The following is a 16282-nucleotide window of genomic DNA, read 5'->3' as shown; positions in this document are numbered from 1 at the left end:
ATCTTCCCCTCGGCGCGGTCAGCAATCCCAAGAAACCTGGTAAGGTGCGGCTCATCTGGGACGCTGCAGCCAAAGTCGACGGGGTGTCCTTAAACGCGATGCTGTTGAAAGGGCCCGACCAGTTGCCTGCTGTATTATTTCGGTTCTTCCAGTATCCGGAGACATCCGGGAGATGTACCACCAGGTACTAATTCGTGAAGATGACCGAAGCGCTGAACGGTTCCTGTGGCGGTCGAATCCGAACCAGCAGCCAGAGTTTTCGTCATGGACGTGGCAACGTTCGGGTCGACCAGTTCACCAGCGACGGCCCAATACGTTAAGAATGTCAACGCCCGATTGTTTGCCGATAAGTATCCTGCAGCCGTCGAAGAAGCAATCAGTGGTCATTGTGTCGATGACCATGTGACCAGTTTCCAGAGTGTGGCTGAGGCCAAAGAAGTTACGTCCCAGGTGAGGGCGATACATCAAGACGGTGGTTTCGAACTTCGTTAGTTCTGTTCGAACAGCGACGAGGTCATGCAGTTTCTTGGAGAGGTCAAGGCACATCCGGTGAAGAACATGTGCTCAACTAAGGGTAAAAATTCTGAACGTGTGCTTGGTATTTTGTGGGATACGGAACACGATGAGCTGCAGTTCCCAACGAAGATGACGGGAAGACATGGCGATATTAATCGCTACACAGAAGAAACCAACGAAACGACAGATACTCCGGTGTGTGATGACAATGTTCGATCCACTGGGTCTTCTAGCACCGTATCTGATTTTTGGCAAGATCATTATCCAGGAAGCCTGGCGCAAGGAGCTCGGCTGGAACAAAACGGTGGACGATGAAACGCACCAGCAGTGGCTGAACTTCCTGCTAAGAAGTTCCGACGGTGTCCGCCAGCCGCCTACCGAAGACGTGTACGACAACAAGTTGCTGGGGAATTCCTGGAGCTTACTGCAGAGACAGCTGAATACCTTTTGGAGACACTGACGAGGCGAACGAAATGGTTTAACGAGGTGAAGCCCGTTGAACCAAACGAGTTGGTTGTGTTAGTGGAGGATCGTAGGCGGAACGGATGGAAAATAGGGCGTGTCCTGAAGGTGATTACGAACCCAGACGGCAGGTGTCGCCAGGCGATTGTGCAGACGAGTGATGGGACGTTTCGTTGGCTGCTATCTCGTCTGGCTGTGTTGGAGGTACAAGATCGTGGAACGCGGACCCTAACCGGATTCCACCGGGGGGAAGATGTTTCCACAAAGGCAATTAGACCGTGAAATGAGGAGGGAGAAGTAAAAGAAGAGTTCAGTTGGTAGGAAGAAAAAAAAGCGCTTTGTTGATAGTTCGGAAGAGGGAAATATAGTAGTAGAGTGAACAATTTAGAAAAAAAGTTTGAAAGTTGATAGATAGGCAGTTAACGAAAGTGAAGTTTAAGCGGTTGTCGGTGAGCCGTAGTATCTTTTTCGAAAATTTCATGATATTTACGGCTTATGTTCTTTCGCTCTTTGATATCTCATGTTTCTCTAACTCTTTCCATCACATACGAAAATGTGATCATTTTCAGGTACAAAGATGTACCAAGCGATTTCATAACATCAGTATTGACCTAACCTGTATTTAGTAGGACAGATTCCCTTACGTCCAATCGGACCACATTATTGCCACATTATTGCTGTGCGGGTTTCGGATAGTTCGCTACAAGGCGATTTCGTACAAATTACGGTAACTGGTTTGTCAGATTTATTCCCTCCTCAGTACTAAATTGTTATTCCAAAATAGGATACGAAACGTTGTACCCGGTTAGCGAGGAAGTTTAGCCAAGAGTTTGCTCGGTTGACTGATTGTAAGTGTGGTTAGGTATAATTGAAACGTTATTTAAAACCTTTATATAATTTTAAATTTGAGGTTGTTTATACAGTCGAACACAATTCGCTCCGGCGGTTTTGGCTCTCGCTAATAGGAGTGGAGTTGGATGCGGATTTTACTTTTTTCGTGTTTCAAATGGATTTAATCTTTGGAAGATATCATTCGCCATATTTATCATTTTGTGTATCTCCGTACGAAGGCCGCAGAAGTTTACGAAGCGTAAGGCCATTTCAACTAGCTAATCGGATCCAGAACTACGTCAGAAACGAACCAATGTATCGAATGATGTCATTAATGCAAACGTCGATATTATTCAACTAAGCATGATTAGAGAACAAAACAAAAGTAGAATTGTGCAGTGCTCTCTTACAAATTAACAATTACTGTTACAGTAGTTATTAAGTGTAATTTATATTATACAATAAGATAAAGGGCTGAAGCCTAGGATCTACTCCATAAAACTAAAAAAACCCAAAGCTAGGGACAATCCCCTTGCCCGATCCGCATCCGATCCGGCCATTATGCCAATCGGTATACAATCGTATTTTTTGCAGATTATTCGGTGATGCAGACGATACTTTTAGACAACATTTAAAGCTTATTTACGACTTTTCATGTTTAGGGTCATTACTTTTTTTAATATTTTTTTTGAGAAGCTGATAAAATTTCAATGTGTTTGATGTGCTAATTCATGATTTCCGTTGAAAAATAACAGAGTTATGTAGCTTTGAAATATAGTTTTATTTTATTTACAAAAAAAAAACAAACCAAAGTTAGGAGAGATAGAATAATAATAATTATTATTATTAAGATTAGAGACACTTTATCATTTTCACGGCTTTCGTGTCTATCGTTCTACCAGCTTATCACAACTTATCATTAAGATTACAAAGTTGGATGAATTTCAAAACACAATTTTCCCTATCATTACAGTTGAAAAGAATTTCATAGATAGAGCCTTCCAATCCTCATAAGTCTCGGGCTTCGTTAAAACCTCGACATTGTACCAGTTTCCGATCCTAAATGCCACTATGACGCTTGGTATGAACCTGCCGATCGATAGTATGCATCTCACGGAAACGTTTGAGAACGCTGCACACGGTTGATTTGACCATTTTTAACAATTTCGCGATTTTTGAACCCGACCACGTCGGGTTTTTGACTTGAGTGTCCAAAATTAATTTTCGTCTCGCGGCTTCCATCACGTGTAACTTTTTTGGAACAAAACGAATCGTAATGAAATTTTCAGCACTGATAGAGGAAACATTTCCGAACAAAGTACTGTCAAAAAATTCTAGATCCGACAACTAGGAGCGCTTTGGTATAATAAACAGTGCGTCCAGATTTGTAGTGATCCATGCTTTAGCCAAAAGAGAACGGTATATCAAAGGATTGTATACCGATTGGCATAAAGTCATTTGGCATAAAGCCGTTTGGCATAAAAGTCGTTTGGCATAATGCCGTTTGCCATAATGGCCGTTTGGCATAATAGTCGTTTGGCATAATGGACGTTTGGCATAATGGTCATTTGGCATTATAGTCGTTTGGCATAAAATAATGCATTTTCTTTGGGCATGTGGCATGCGAACCGAACAAGGGGATTATTGTCCCTAGCATTGGATAAACCTAGGAATACGAGGCCTGAATAAAACTGGAAAGACGGGAATGTCCTAAAATTATGGATAAAAACTTCGAGAAAGCCTCCTCACGCTTCGCGTTCGAACTAAAATAATGTATGGGGGGGGGGGGGGGGGGGGGGGATTGTCCCTAGCTTTGGGTAAACCTAGAAACACGGAGCCTTCCTAGGGCTTTGAATAAACCTAGAAAGACGGTAAAGTGAAAAAAAAATGTATTTTAATTTTAAGCAACATTTTATATTACCTTATGAGTTTCAATATATTTATGCCAAACGACCATTATGCCAAACGGCCATTATGCCAAATGACCATTATGCCAAATGATTTTATGCCAAATGATTTTATGCCAAACGGCGTTATGCCAAATGACTTTAGGCCAAACGGCGTAGGACCATATCAAAGGACTGTCAGAAGTTGAGGCACTCAAGATTCAATAGTGCTACTTCTCCACAGCGTCTGTCCCAATATCGAAAACCAATTTAACCACACATCTTCTCAGTTGCTAGTGAAAACGCATATAGAAGCGCAACATACTTTCGGATCAAAATCAACTGTTACGGCATCAGCGAACGCGCCTTCGCTACCAAGAAGACCCCACCAACAACTGACGTCAATGCTGACTAAAGAGAAGCCTTCCGGTAAAGAAAAAAATAAACGTAGAAAGAAGACATACTAGTTTACAAACGGATCCTTGATTACACATGGTGGAACGTTTAGTGACATACGACAGTTAGTGTAGACGGTTTCATTTCTCCAAAATTGATTTATTTGCTAAAACTAGTGAACAACTATCTACAGTTTGTCATCACAGTTTGTATCACCATTCACTGTCGCAGTTCGATCATAAAGTCACTATCACAGCTTGTTACGAAAAGACCTTATACTTACGAATCTAAAACACCGATCAGTACACGATACTACCGTTGAGGACTTGAACCCCGGCAACAAGACCATTATATTTACCATAGCGCAGGCACTAAACGTTAAATTTAACAATCAAATAAATTGTTTAAATCTACGGAAGCCTTATATCTTGTCGCCGAATCGGGAACAAATTAAATTTAACGTTTAATCGGAATGTCGGAAACTGGCGTATCGAGTAGTCCGAAAAGGAGTAACGTTACTGATGGTGAAAGCTGCGGTCTTTGTCGAGGCGTTGATACCAGTAGAATGGTTCAATGTGACGAGTGCGACAAATGGTTCCACTACGACTGCGTGAATGTGGACGATAGCATCGAGCATAAGGACTGGAGTTGTAACTCTTGTGTGAGAAAATCTCTAGAGCGGGAAAAGAGCGTCTTGAAGGAACAAACGGAAGAACTTCGACGGAAGCAAGAGCTATGGAAACAGAGTCAGCAACAAATGCAGCCAGAACATACAGCTAAGCGGTCCGAAAAACCTGAAATGGAACAGCAGAAACCAGTAGAGTCCGGGCAAGAGCAGTTGCAATGGCATAAACACCAGCAGCCGAGTACTTCGCGAGAGCAGTATCCTGAAAGACATGAAATTAATCAACAATCACCGATAACAAACACTGGAGCAATTCCGAAACGCTTTAATCATCCATCAATCCCAGAAGTACAGCGGAAGCAACAGGGTGCGGAACCGTTGGCTAGTTCCACAGCTCGGATGGCAACGAATTCAAGGTGTAGCTATAAGTGTCCATCGAAGACTTCTAGGAAAAGAGTGAAAATACAAGAGTTTCAATCGAAGGCACTGAAAGCGAGGCAATCGTTAGAGAAAAGACAGTTGGAAGAATGTCTTGAACTTGAGCGGCAAATGCTAGAGCTGGAAGATTCTGATGCCGACACTACGACGGATATGGACAAAGTTCAAGAGTGGCTGGGCAGCACGGACATATTTGAGGAACCGAATTTGAAACCCGTAAATGAAACATTGTTACCTGGATACACCGAAACCCCTCCGAAAACAGGATCAGTGTTGAAGAACAATCAAATTATGCGGACTGAAAGACCAGATAATGAAATTCCAGTAACCTCTTTTCATTTACCTGCTTCGATGTCCACACCACACAGGAGTGAACTACCCCGGAATCTTCGAGATGAAAATAACGGTTACCGGAATGAACCATTAAACAACAGTAACTTAGCAGCACGACAAACAGTTAAAGATCTTCCTAGATTTGGAGGAGATCCGGAAGACTGGCCACGATTTATTGCGGCGTTTGAAAGAACCTCAAGAATGTGTGCTTTCAGGAACGACGAACTGCTTGACCGATTAGAAAGATGCTTATATGATCGGGCGTTCAGCGCCGTTAAGTGTCTTCTTTTGCACCCCGACAACGTTCCGATTGTCATAAACCGTTTGAAAACATTGTTTGGAAACCCAGATTCAATCGTGGATACTATGGTGAAACGGGTCAAACAAATGCCAATACCGGATGCCGACAAGTTGGAGACCATGATAGATTTCGGAGTGGCAGTTCAGAATTTGTGTGCTACTATCCAGGCATGTCGACTGGATGAATGCATGTACGACCTCACCTTGCTACAAGAACTTGTGGAAATGCTTCCAACACCGATAAAAATGAAATGGGCCTATCACCTACAAAAACACGGTGCCGCTACGCTACTAGAGTTTAATGGGTGGATCGGCAGAATGGTGGAAGCCTTCAGCAAGGTTACACGGCCACGGGTTTCGAGAAAAGGCCAAAGCAAACCGAAAAGAGACGAAGTTTTTTTACACGTACATACTGATGAACATTCAGAAGATACCATCCGGAGAACATGTCTGGCATGCAATGAAGACTGCAACAATCTGGAGCAGTGTAGACGGTTCCAGCTTATGACCATCGGAGCGCGCTGGTCACTGATTAAAGATAACAATATCTGTCGCAAATGCCTAACTAAGCATTCCAAGCCTTGCGAAAGAAAACCCTGCAACAAAAACGGATGCAACTTTCTACACCACTGTTTACTACACGACGACAAAAAACATAAAAGCTCATCGTCTATCGACAATCCTGCACAGAACGCTTCTTGTAATACGCATCATTGTCCGCTTGGAGGGGTCCTTCTAAAGTATATTCCGGTTACTCTACACGGCAAAGGGCGATCTATTTCTACGTTTGCGTTTTTTGATGGGGGCTCAACATGCACGTTGATGGAACACGACCTGTGGAAAGAACTGGATTTAAATGGTGAAAATTATCCCCTGTGTATCAACTGGACTGCTGGACATGGCCGATATAAAGCTGATTCGGTGAAATGCTCACTAGATATTGCTGGTTATCAACAAGGCGAAAGGTACCATCTCTCCAAAGTGCACACCGTTCAAAGTTTAGATCTCCCAGCCCAGTCAATGTCCGTAGATGACAAAACACTTCCGGTATCTTTCGAATATTCCCATTGAGTCCTATAGCAACATCAAGCCACAGATTCTTTTAGGCATGGATAACATACGCCTCGAATATCCATTGACCTCTAGAGAAGGGCTCGAAAATCAGCCCACGGCTGTTCTAACCCGTCTCGGTTGGGTGGTCTACGGACCTTGTTCAATAGATGAGCACAAGATTGGAACTGCGAAGGAAGCTTTCAGCTACCATATATGTCAGTGCGACGAGCTTTCAAAAGCAGTTACACTGAACGAAATCGGGCGATTAATTTTATAGGGTCATTACAATAATTGTTATCATTCATGGTCCGCATACAAGCTAACGATTTACTCCCCGCATAGATCGGTATTATATAATAACGATTTCCATTATCTTCTTCCCAAGACACACGAAAGATTATCTTTATAGTTTTGGATTATTAAAGTACGATTAAACTAATCTTTTTTTCATGGAATGGAATCGTTTGGACGCACTTTACGATACAGCAAACGGGTCGTTAAGTAGAGTAACCATTCATTTTTTTTTGCTTTTTTCTAAATTGAATTTAAGCTGAGAGCACCTGAACGATAGATGTAATCGTTATCTTATCATTTTTTAATGTTTTTATGACGATACTACGTATCTTTAAAAGATCTTTTTACGATTCTCAAAATAAAAGAAAATGTGTAATAATTTATTTTAGATAATTTTATTTCCTAATGTATGACATTCGATTATTATATTATTGCATTACAGATTTGATTACAAGATTTGTAAATGATTATTGAACATAATATGTGTTCGATAAGTTTTACATAAAATAAATATAATATTCTAGTGAGAGATGTGTTAGCTGTGGACTAGACTGCCCCTACTGAACTACTACTGAAATATATTACTGAAATAGTATATATACTCGCATAACAGTCCCATATGTGAAATACCACGGATGTAGTTACCTTACAAGGTTTTTTCGGTGAAATGGTTTTTGATTTATTGCTTTAAGTCATTTTAACAAGATGCAATTCACTTGATGTCGAATTATGCACGCTACACAGAAAATTTAACTACAGTTTTTGAAAGGCAGCCTAAGATAAAGATAAGAAGCCTAAGATAAGGATGGTCTTCCTATGAGAAAAATTATCAGAAACAACTAAAAACCATGATAAGATTCAACTTAAAATGTGGAATTCACGAACTACATTAACAAGTTCAGAAATGATCAAATTTAAGTCTTAGAAGGTAGCATGGTGAGCAAACCATATTCTGTATGGGACTGTTATGCGAGTAGATTTGACAAAGGTCTCGAATATGCTCGCATAACAGTCCCATAACAAACAAAAATGATGCTCCAGACCTTACCAGTTGCCAAATTTCGAAAAATTCAGATCCTGCGATTTATTATGACAACCTAGAACATATTCTATTAAACTATTTTTGTTTATGCTGAAAGCTGTGGTCTCAATTTAAAAATGTATTATAAAACAGAAAAAGCTGATTTTCTCGCTTGCTCGTTTTTGCATATGGGACTGTTATGAAAGTAGGGGCAGTACATGTTGTATAACTTTTCCTTAAAGCTTTTGATCTTTGGCTGTAGTAATTCTATTTGTGTTCATATTTCCCTATCTATATCCTGTTCTCTTCAAAAAGTGATGATCTAAAACTAAGCAAACAATTGTAAACACACAAGTTCAATTCTGTTTTTTTTTTTTGGTTCAAATAACCAATTTGTTTTCATCTTGGTTCCAAGAAATAATTGATATTTGCTGGTTGATCTATAAAGTTATGGACCTACTCAAGCGGCTTGAACAACGGAGTGTTAAACTAACGTAAAGTTAAAGTACCTACACTTAAAACCAAATAAATAAATCAATGCCAATTTAAAATTGTGTATCATCATTTATCATTCTCTTCTATCTGTCCCAGATTTCACTTATTGAATGATTCTTTAACGACACCGTAGATCAACTTTTGCGATACCCTGTGTTGAACTGAAGTTGTCCTTCGCCCTGCAATTTTATGCTGTGATAACCGTATTTTGGTGGATCGGGTGGATTATGCTCGAATGCTGGCTTCCGGAGATCGGTGCCAGCAGAGTCGTCTAACCTTCGTTGTACTACTCTTGACATTGGATAGAAAATTGAAATAATCTTGAGTCACAGACCCAATCAGATTCGACACCTTCGATGAGGACGGTGGATTGAACGCTACAATCTTCATCACATTTCCGATTCTAAAGCTTCTTGGCTCCCGCATGCAGGCTACTTGCGACGAAAATTGTACCGTAGTCTTTTCCATCCTCAATGACACCACCGCTTCTGGTAGAAATATGCTTGGTCACCGAGCGTTTCCTGGAAAACAAAAATGACGTTATTTTCAGTTGAAAATATAACTAAACAAAAAGCATTTTTACCCAGATCCTTTGCCCAGTACGACTGCATCCGGTTTCTCAGCTTGTGTTTAAGGTGATGACTGTTATTGGCCTTAGCCGGATGTATGACGTATGGAGTAGGATGTATGACACTGGGCGCCTCGGCTGACGCAATCGGTAAGTGGAGCAGATCACTATCTTTAACCATCCAGGGGCCTCGCTATCGGAGTAGTAGGTGGTAGTAGCTATCGAATGCTTCGATTGCCACCCCTCTCCCCTGGCCATTTTTCGCCAATCATTGATTTCTCCATTAGCCGTACCAGATGGGATCTCCGGATTCCAGCAGCGGTAGCAAGCTTCGGATATATTTCGTCGATTCAGCAACACCTTTTCCTTAAATAAAACAAAATAAGCACAAATCATAATATAAAAATTGAAACTCTTACCAATTTTATTTACAGCTTTCGGAGCCTGTTCTATCCGACACGATTCTTAAGATTCGGGTTACACGTCGGGGAATTCTCGTCGAAAAAGCGATTCGTTTTCTGGGATCCTGTGAAGATTCAGAGCTCCCGTGGATGAAGCGATTGATTCCGCATTTAATTTGTTTCTATGTAAACGTTACATGTTGATGGCCCTTCCACCGCAAAGCGGGTAGTGATGCAAGGGAAAGCTTTCGGCGGAAGTCTAATGCTGCATTTGGTGCTGCTGTTGCCACGAATGTCTCGACCGTCTCGACCGACAAATTCCTCTTCCGGACCATCAAACTGTGCACCTCAGGATTGTAGGGTTGGTATTACTGAAAAAAATAATTGGAACGATTAAAAACTAGTTAATGTAAAACAATATTGCTTGAAACTTACATATTAGCTGGGGATTTCCTAAATAAAACAGAGATTCCGCCGTCCGCTTTAGCAAAACCAAAACACGCGCCATTTTTATTTGCTTTGTTGACAGTGAAGACACACTCTGATACATTTTGAATTTTGTTTAAAGGATTATTACTGGTATCTTTCAAAAATATTTTTGTATCATTTCAAGCGAAGACACATGAAAAATGGAAAAATTAGTAAAAAATTATAAGATTTTAGGACGATTACTCGAATAGTCACCATTCATGTAATCAGAACAGAATAATATCAACGATAAGGTGTATGATATTTGATTATGCGGGTCACTAAAAAAGATCGGGAAATACAATAAATTTTACAGTTAGGTCCTAAAAGAGATTGACCCATTAAAATTTATAGGAAAATCCAATGAATCTCGCGAGCCACACTCGATCGGTAGAATGTATAAGAAAATCTAATAAATTATACAGTTTCGATTAATAATACATTATAAATTTGCTCAGAAGTTTTGTTCTTTTTTTGTGTCGCTGTTCAACTGAAATTGAAGTTGATTAATTTCAGCCCATCCGTACAAAAAAGTGAAGCTCAACAAATAGAACGGTATGTATTTTGTGTATTTTTAAAAGATGCCTGCGAATTTTTCTAATGATCAGAACAGTTTCTATTCAAGCAACATTTTCATATTTCTTTTTTTCAGAATATACAATTAAAAGCTAGCAGTACCAATATCAAAATGGACGCCTTAGATCCCCAAATGGTTTTTTCGTTTCCGGAAATTGGAATTCACGGAATCAACTCACCCATCAATGGCATATATTGACCGCGGAATTTCGAGTCTCTGCCCAAGCATCCAAATTCCCTTTAGAAGGGTCTGCTAACGAGAAGAAAGGTGAGATGATGTTAAACTTTGTTTTCAATATCTGAAATTAATTCATTCCTCTTGATTTCAGGTTTGTTTTTGTTATTACCAACTTTTCAAAACGAGGACCCCTTCAAGCCGGAAGTTTGGGTTTCGGATCATCACCATTCCACAGAGAACCATTCTAACATCAGTGCTAAACACCTTGCCTGTGCCATAGTTAAGTGATTAATTATTCTAAATTTGATAGCGGCTATGAAAGAAACAATAAAATTTTCAAAGTTAACAAAAATAAGCTGTATCCCACTTTTTTCGGTAATAAAATACGAAAAGAAATCATAAAAAGTAAAACCATAACACAAGACACCCCATCAATTTATATTTCATCATTTTGAACTGTAATTATTATAAACTTGACGTTCTATAACGTTCATTGGATTTTCTGATAAATTTTATTAAATACTAAAACCATGCAATTGTATTCGATGAGCAAACTCGTAAAAAGTATTAGATTTTCTATTAGTGCAAAAACACTAGAATTTCCGATATTGTTCATAGCCCGATTTCGATCAGTGTAGAGAATTTATTGCTACGGACAACATTGGTACACAGGCAAACGCAAAACGTCTCGTTTCGAAGGATGATGAACGAGCATTACAGATGCTAGAGTCGAATACAGTTCAGAAAGGAATGCGGTATGAAACCGGGTTACTATGGCGGTATGATGACGTACAACTACCGAGTAGTAAACCCATGGCTCTGAAACGCCATCAGTGCTTGCAAAGACGGATGAACCGGGAACCGGAATTGGCAAACGCGGTGTACCTGAAGCTTCAAGAATACGCTTCTAAAGATTACATCCGCAAGTTGTCCGCCGAAGAGGAATTCGAGCACACCGGCAAAACGTGGTATCTTCCCATCTACCCAGTTTTTAACCCGAACAAACCAGGGAAGCTAAGAATCGTCTGGGATGCTGCAGCTATGGTTCAAGGTGTTTCTTTAAATTCATATCTCCTTAAAGGACCTGATCAAGTTACACCACTGCCACATGTGCTCCATCGATTCTGCGAATACTTGTGGGCAGTCTCCGGTGACATTCGCGAAATGTTTCACCAGATCTTGATTCAGAACAGCGATCAGCACTGTCAAAGATTTCTGTGGAACGACGGAATACAGGGTGGAGATCCATCAACTTACGTCATGAACGTTATGACGTTCGGTGCAAGCTGCTCACCTAGTAGCGCACAGTTCGTCAAAAATTAAAATGCCGAACGATTTGTCGATCGACTTCCAGAGGCAGTCTTCGCTATTCGCTTCGGAACATACGTGGATGATATGCTGTTTAGCTTGGAATCAGAAAATGATGCCATTAAGCTAGCTAAAGATGTCCGAAGCATTCACGCAGAAGGAGGGTTCGAAATACGTGGATGGCTGTCAAATTCAAAAAAGTTATTAGCTGAATTGGGAGAGCGGGACGAAACCATAAAAAACATGAACCTGAACAGTAGCCTAGCCACGGAAAAGGTTCTCGGAATGTGGTGGGATACGAACAAAGATGTTTTCACGTTCAAAATCCCAAAACGGTGCAAACGGGAACTACTGCTTGGTCAAGAAGTCCCAACAAAACGCGAGGTTTTACGAGTCCTGATGTTGATTTATGACCCTCTTGGGCTGATTGCAAATTTCTTAATGTATCTCAAGGTTTTACTCCAAGAGATCTGGCGAGAGGGGACAAAATGGGATGACCCAATAAACCACCAACATTTTGCAAAATGGCAAACCTGGCTTAAAGTCCTTGAGCAAGTAGAAACAGTTTCGATACCACGGTGTTACAGGCGGACAACCACGCTATCAGAGAAAACACAGATCCAGCTGCATGTTTTTGTCGACGCTAGCGAAAAAGGATATGCTGCCGTGGCATATTTACGTTTTGAAACAGGCCAACACATCGAATGCGCATTTGTTACCGCCAAAACTCGCGTAGCCCCATTAAAATACGTATCAATTCCACGTCTTGAGCTCCAGGCGGCCGTGATTGGCGTCAGACTCGCCAACGACATCAGAGAAAGCCACAGAATTCCTATCAAAAATCTTTTTTTTTTTGGTCTGATTCAAGGGACGTGATTTGCTGGCTCAGGTCGGACCACCGAAAATATAGCAGGTACGTAGGCGCGAGAGTTAGTGAAATTCTTGAAAACACCGAACTTAATGAATGGAACTGGGTTCCTACAAAGATGAATGTAGCCGACGAAGGAACAAATGGCAGAAGATTCCAGAATTTACAGCGTGCATCCGATGGTTTAGAGGCCCAGAGTTTATCTGGAACAAACAAGAACAGTGGCCGCTGCAAACTCACCAGTATGAACTAACTACCACTGAAATGTTGCAATCCGTGAATGTACATACTATACAGGAACCCCTCATGAACTTCGCAAAGTTTTCTAAATGGTGGACCGTCGTGCGTGTCTATGCATTTGTTTTACGTTTCATTCGAAACTATCTGGCAAAATCGAAGCCTCAAAACCGCACAACTGGAGTCCTTAAACAAGTTGAACTTCGAGAAGCGGAGAATCACATATATAAACTCGTTCAAAGGGAAGTGTTTCCGGAAGAGATCGATATCCTATCAAAGCCCAATCGGATGGAAGCTCGAGTTTCCAAAAGCAGCTCACTCTATGGACTTTCACCCTTCCTGGATAATAATGGGATATTACACATGCGTGGGAGAATTGCGGCATGTAAATTCATTCCTCCTACAACCGCTCATCCAATCGTGTTACCCAAAGAACACCCAGTAACAGCACTTATCGTAATGTCTTGTCATGAGCACTATCGTCACACGAACCACGAAGCAGTCGTTAATGAGCTCAGGCAGAAGTATCAAATCCCAAAACTTCGAAGAGTATGTGAGAAACTGCGCAAAACGTGTCAATGGTGCAAAAATGTTAAGGCCCAACCGCAGCCTCCAATGATGGCAGACTTGCCACCAGCCCGACTTTCAGCGTATTCTAGGCCATTTTCGTACGTTGGCATTGATTATTTCGGCCCAATGCAGGTTACCATTGGAAGGCGAACTGAAAAACGATGGGGCGTACTCATTACATGCTTGGTAGTTAGAGCAGTACATATAGAGCTAGCTCACTCCCTTACATCTAGCTCTTGCATAATGGCGATACGAAACTTCATAGCCCGACGAGGAACTCCAATAGAGATCTTCAGTGACCGTGGCACATCGTGAACTGAACGAAGCACTTCGCCAGATGAATCACAATGAAGTTATGGAAGAGTTTACTACAGCTGATACCAAATGGTCGTTCCTACCACCAATCAGTCCTCACATGGGTGGGAGCTGGCAACGGCTAGTACAGTCGGTGAAGAAAATTCTTCAAAACATGCAGATTCCAAGGACTCCTACAGATGAAGTACTGAGAAACAGTCTGCTTGAAATTGAGCAGATCATCAACTCCCGTCCGCTCACGTACATGCCTATCGACAATGCAGTGAACGAAGCCCTGACCCCTAACCACTTTCTGCTCGGATCATCCAGCGGATCTAAACCTTTAGTCCCTTTCAACGACAGCATCGCAACGCTAAAGAACACATGGAAAACTTCACAACTCATTGCCAATTACTTTTGGAAACGATGGGTTCTCGAATATTTACCAACGATAAATCGACGAAGAAAATGGTTTCATCCAATTAAACCGATAGAAGTAGGCGAAAAGTGGCCCAAAGGACGAGTGATAAAAGTTAACGAGCGCAACGGACAAGTTCGAAGCGCAACCGTGAGAACCAGTTTTAAGGTTTACGAGCGCCCTGCTGTTAAATTGGCTATCCTGGACGTAGGCGCCACCGAGAGTAAGCAGCATACAAGTCCTGGCTTACTGGGGGGGAGTGTTACGGCATCAGCGAACGCGCCTCCGCTACCAAGAAGACCCCACCAACAACTGACGTCAATGCTGACTAAAGAGAAGCCTTCCGGTAAAGAAAAAAATAAACGTAGAAAGAAGACATACTAGTTTACAAACGGATCCTTGATTACACATGGTGGAACGTTTAGTGACATACGACAGTTAGTGTAGACGGTTTCATTTCTCCAAAATTGATTTATTTGCTAAAACTAGTGAACAACTATCTACAGTTTGTCATCACAGTTTGTATCACCATTCACTGTCGCAGTTCGATCATAAAGTCACTATCACAGCTTGTTACGAAAAGACCTTAGACTTACGAATCTAAAACACCGATCAGTACACGATACTACCGTTCAGGACTTGAACCCCGGCAACAAGACCATTATATTTACCATAGCGCAGGCACTAAACGTTAAATTTAAGAATCAAATAAATTGTTTAAATCTACAGAAGCCTTATATCTTGTCGCCGAATCGGGAACATCAACGGTCAAGCACATTGTGCTATTGTTGCTGCAAAGGCGAAGGTGGCCAGACTGCAGCATTTATCGATTTCTCGACTAGTGCTCTTGGCGGACGTTCCTGGTGCAACGAGAAGGTTTTTTTCTAGGCGGACTCGTTGACAGTCCTCTCGTGGATAGTAAGAGACCATCGAAAATACTAACAGTAGTAGTAGGAGTAACAAGTGCAAATTTCTAACTTTCTCAAAACTACAATTAATTAAAACTAGCTGACCCGGTAAACTTCGTTACTGTTACTCAGGCTAGCCTAGCCGAAGGCACTCTTTGCAGCGTGTTCGGTCGGATTGAAGAAACCATTAAAAGCCGAAAAAATATCTTCTACAATCTTTTTCTAAAAACTCATGTATAATTATCCTTTTAGTTTTGAGCTACCGCTTAAACATTGCTTCAAACCCCGGAACGATCGAGCAAAATGCTTCATCATCTCCATCCCCATCATACCACAATCTCAAGGAAGAATATCCTGTATGGCGCCTCCTGTTGGAAGCGACAAGCCAAACAAAATATTCATTAATACTCTAACGTTTTGTAATATAAGTGTTTTCCGTAACCTGAACTAATAGGTAATTGTAACTCTAGACTACGTTAAAGTTAATAAATTACAAATACTTGCCGTGACCCCAATTTCGGCCAGAGGTCGGACAGTCAGCGATTCATATGCCACTTGGAAACATTTACCAAAAAACCAGAAACACTGGTCTTCTTTCGGTTTTTTACTTTTCCTTCCTTTCACTGGAAGCTTCTTCATTCAGTGCCATCCCGGTTTTTAACGAACGGCAGAATCACTCACACCCGGCCAGTTACCAAATCCCACCCTCCTCTTTTCCCCCGATCAACCACACCATACACAGGAACAAGACAACCAAACGAACCGGCAACGATAGTTGCGAGAGCGTCCGGATATTTGTGTGGAGAAATCCCAACACTTTGCCTCTTCGGCCACACAA

The 16282-nt window shown here is 41.3% G+C and overlaps 1 protein-coding gene and 1 long non-coding RNA gene across 4 annotated transcripts; one reads left to right on the top strand and one right to left on the bottom strand.

Moving 5' to 3' along the window:
* The first annotated feature begins 3618 nt into the window (after positions 1–3618).
* LOC129759277 (uncharacterized) lies at positions 3619–14127 on the top strand. The gene is made up of 2 exons (XM_055756692.1): positions 3619–7081; positions 11475–14127. The coding sequence occupies exon 1, from the start codon at positions 4564–4566 to the stop codon at positions 6856–6858; it is 2295 nt and encodes a 764-aa protein (XP_055612667.1). The 5' UTR covers positions 3619–4563; the 3' UTR covers positions 6859–7081; positions 11475–14127.
* On the bottom strand, positions 8937–10376 carry LOC129759278 (uncharacterized). 3 transcript variants are annotated; one of them, XR_008740155.1, is made up of 4 exons: positions 10304–10376; positions 10055–10202; positions 9234–9990; positions 8937–9171 (listed from the first exon to the last, which is right to left on the bottom strand). It is a non-coding gene; the product is annotated as an uncharacterized LOC129759278 (long non-coding RNA). The 3 variants fall into 3 exon arrangements; XR_008740156.1 differs by having other exon boundaries at positions 8937–9584; positions 9638–9990; XR_008740154.1 differs by having other exon boundaries at positions 8937–9990.
* Positions 14128–16282: the final 2155 nt, after the last annotated feature.

This window comes from Uranotaenia lowii, unplaced genomic scaffold (assembly GCF_029784155.1).
Source record: "Uranotaenia lowii strain MFRU-FL unplaced genomic scaffold, ASM2978415v1 HiC_scaffold_135, whole genome shotgun sequence".
Lineage (NCBI taxonomy): Eukaryota > Metazoa > Arthropoda > Insecta > Diptera > Culicidae > Uranotaenia > Uranotaenia lowii.
The sequence above is the reverse complement of the archived record's forward strand: the minus strand, read 5'-3'. Positions and strand labels throughout refer to the sequence as shown.